This window comes from Limulus polyphemus, unplaced genomic scaffold (genome assembly GCF_000517525.1).
Source record: "Limulus polyphemus unplaced genomic scaffold, Limulus_polyphemus-2.1.2 Scaffold251, whole genome shotgun sequence".
In the NCBI taxonomy this organism is placed as follows: Eukaryota; Metazoa; Arthropoda; class Merostomata; order Xiphosura; family Limulidae; genus Limulus; species Limulus polyphemus.
This window is the reverse complement of record NW_013665861.1, coordinates 769102-771751: the sequence shown is the minus strand read 5'-3', so window position 1 is coordinate 771751 and position 2650 is coordinate 769102. Positions and strand designations below refer to the sequence as shown.

The 2650-nt window shown below is 32.5% G+C and overlaps 1 protein-coding gene across 1 annotated transcript in view; it reads right to left on the bottom strand.

Annotated features, from left to right (window-relative positions):
• Nucleotides 1–2358: 2358 nt before the first annotated feature.
• LOC106478803 (putative pyridoxal-dependent decarboxylase domain-containing protein 2) overlaps nucleotides 2359–2650 on the bottom strand; it is a 68921-nt gene continuing 68629 nt past the window's right edge. The window contains exon 21 of the mRNA XM_022382465.1: nucleotides 2359–2562. Within this exon, the coding sequence (XP_022238173.1) occupies nucleotides 2395–2562 (168 nt within the window). The 3' untranslated portion in view covers nucleotides 2359–2394. The remainder of the gene's footprint in view (nucleotides 2563–2650) is intronic.

Sequence of the window (2650 nt, the reverse complement as noted above, 5' to 3'; positions counted from 1 at the left end):
CAACTATATCTAAATCATAGGGTTTCTGGCCTAGTCGACATTAGTCCACGTGCTCATAAGATGCCATTCAAATTGAAAATTCCAATTCTAGTAAGACTAACTGTCGAATATTGACTCTTATATATGAACTAGTAAATATTAAATGATAATACATATTGAATCTAATATGATTCTAGTTACTAGCATGAAAAAGTGCTTGCTCATACTCAAGCTGAGGCGAGAAGGCAACCAAGTTCTGCTTACAAGTTACTTGTAGTTCTTTAACAACATTCGTCTTTTTGTAATGGTGTAGTATTAAATTTAATAGACATGTGACGTCACCATCAGAGTAAACTTTGTTTGTTTTTTTAATTTTGTGCAAAGTTACACGAGGGCTATCTGCGCTAGCCGTCCCTAATTTAGCAGTGTAAGACTAGAGGGAAGGCAGCTGGTCATCACCACCCACCGCCAACACTTGGGCTACTCTTTTACCAATGAATAGTGCAATTGACCGTCACATTATAATGCCCCCCACGGCTGAAAGGGCGAGCATGTTTGGTGCGATGGGGATTCGAACCCGCAGATTGCGAGTCGAGCGCCCTAACCATCTGGCCATGCCGGGCCTATCATTTATGGATAATAATTCATATCTTGTTTATCACAATTTTCTGTTTGTATTAAAGGTTTCACTCCTTCATTGTCACAGCATGTGGTTTGAACAATTGGTAATTAAACACAGCTTTGAAGACAGCTATAGGCAAAATTCAAATATGATTGGACAGTACAAATTATAAACTGTTTATTTCAATGTAGAATATACAAAATGGCTTGAGCAGCAATGTAAAGATCTGGGGATTTTTTATGTACATTTTTTTATTCCTGAAAATGTTTTCGTTTTAAATTAAATCTGTTTGAAAGCTACAGAAATTTTCTTTTATGACATAACATCAGGCAGACCGAGGATTAACAGGTATGGTAGGCAACGGCAAAATATTCCGGTGATGTAAATCCTTATTTATTGAGTATTACTGTTAAGTATTTATCGAACATATACTATATTTATTAGATATAAATTGATCTTGACCAGAAACATTGAGGCCAGAAAGATACCCAACGTGACAAAGGTAACAGTGATGTCACAATGAAAGGTGACGACCTAGGTCACCAATAAATATTGTTGTTTTTTTTCAACTTTTGCTGTGTTTCTTATGATTTATAACAGTGGTTCTCAAACTTTTTTGTCCACGTACCACTTCAGCAGGGCAAAAGGCCCCACCGACCACCTACCCCAATAAAGTTGAAACTAATGGGAGATATAAAGTGGAATTCTGTGATATGCAATAAAAAAATTAACATTTTTAAATCAAAGAAAGTATTTTTAATGTTTTTTTGTTTCAAAACACTGTCTCACAACAAAACTTTAGAAATTTCATAACTTTGAAAAAATGATAGAAACACAAGATCAAATTTAATTAGTTCTTTTAAGTTAAAACTAGATAATACTTATTTAGTTGGTACTATGGTTTGAGCAATTTGGTTAAGTATTTTCAAAGTGAGAAATAGATATGAAGGGGTATCAGCTCTAGTCCCGGAAAGGTCAAAAACAACTTTCTCTTTCTCAACAGAAAAAAAAACACCAGGAAAAGGACTAAAGATTTCTTCATATCAGTGTTTGACTTTCATCTGTTAGATTCATATGTGTATCAAAAGAACATTTATCCTGCAAATAAAAAGCTGAAACTCATAAAATTTACTTGACAACTCGGGAATAGCTTGCTATTACATTATTACGAAGCATATGAAAATAGTTTATTAACAGGAATACACTATCATGTAGACTACTATACTAACATATACTATTATAAAAAGACAGAAAAAATTAGTGTCATAGGAACATACGAGTGAGAATATATTATTAAATAAAAACACACCAATAATAACATTAAAAAATTATAAAAACATTATTATAAAAAATATATCTATACATAACACAAATTCAGAAATAGAGGAATATACATAAAAGTTATTAGAGGAATAGAAAAACAAATCACTATTACAAACATGTACACGGGGTCAATCATATTTTCTTAAACAATCTGGTACTATATCGATCCTCTCAAAAAACCCACTTAAACTTCAGATATTGTTATCAAACTATGAAACTCAACACTTCAAGTTAACTGAGTAATATACAATGTTGAAAAAAAGCCTCTTGATTTCTTAAAAAAAGTCAGTGTAACATATCAACATCACTTACATGTAACAAACCTACATCAACAGCTTAAATCATAATTAGGTATATTTCTATGCTGCTTGGTGACACATTTCAAGCTGTAACATGAGTAAAAGTAACCACACAAAACATAAAAAAACTGATACCCCAAAAACTTTATAGATTAAACCTTCATTTTATAATCACTCACCGGATGCAAGATTAAAGCTGCGACCTTTGACTCCTGATTCTTTTGGTGAAGGCTGCCACCAATTAATTAGACTTCCTACTATTGGAACATATTTCAGTACACCCTGAAAAACCAAGAAAATCTTTATTAATCCAACTATTGGAATATACTTCAGTGCACTCTAGAAAACCAAAAATAACCAGAAAAATCTTTATTAATCCAACTATTGGAACATACTTCAGTACACTCTAGAAAACCAAAAATAACCA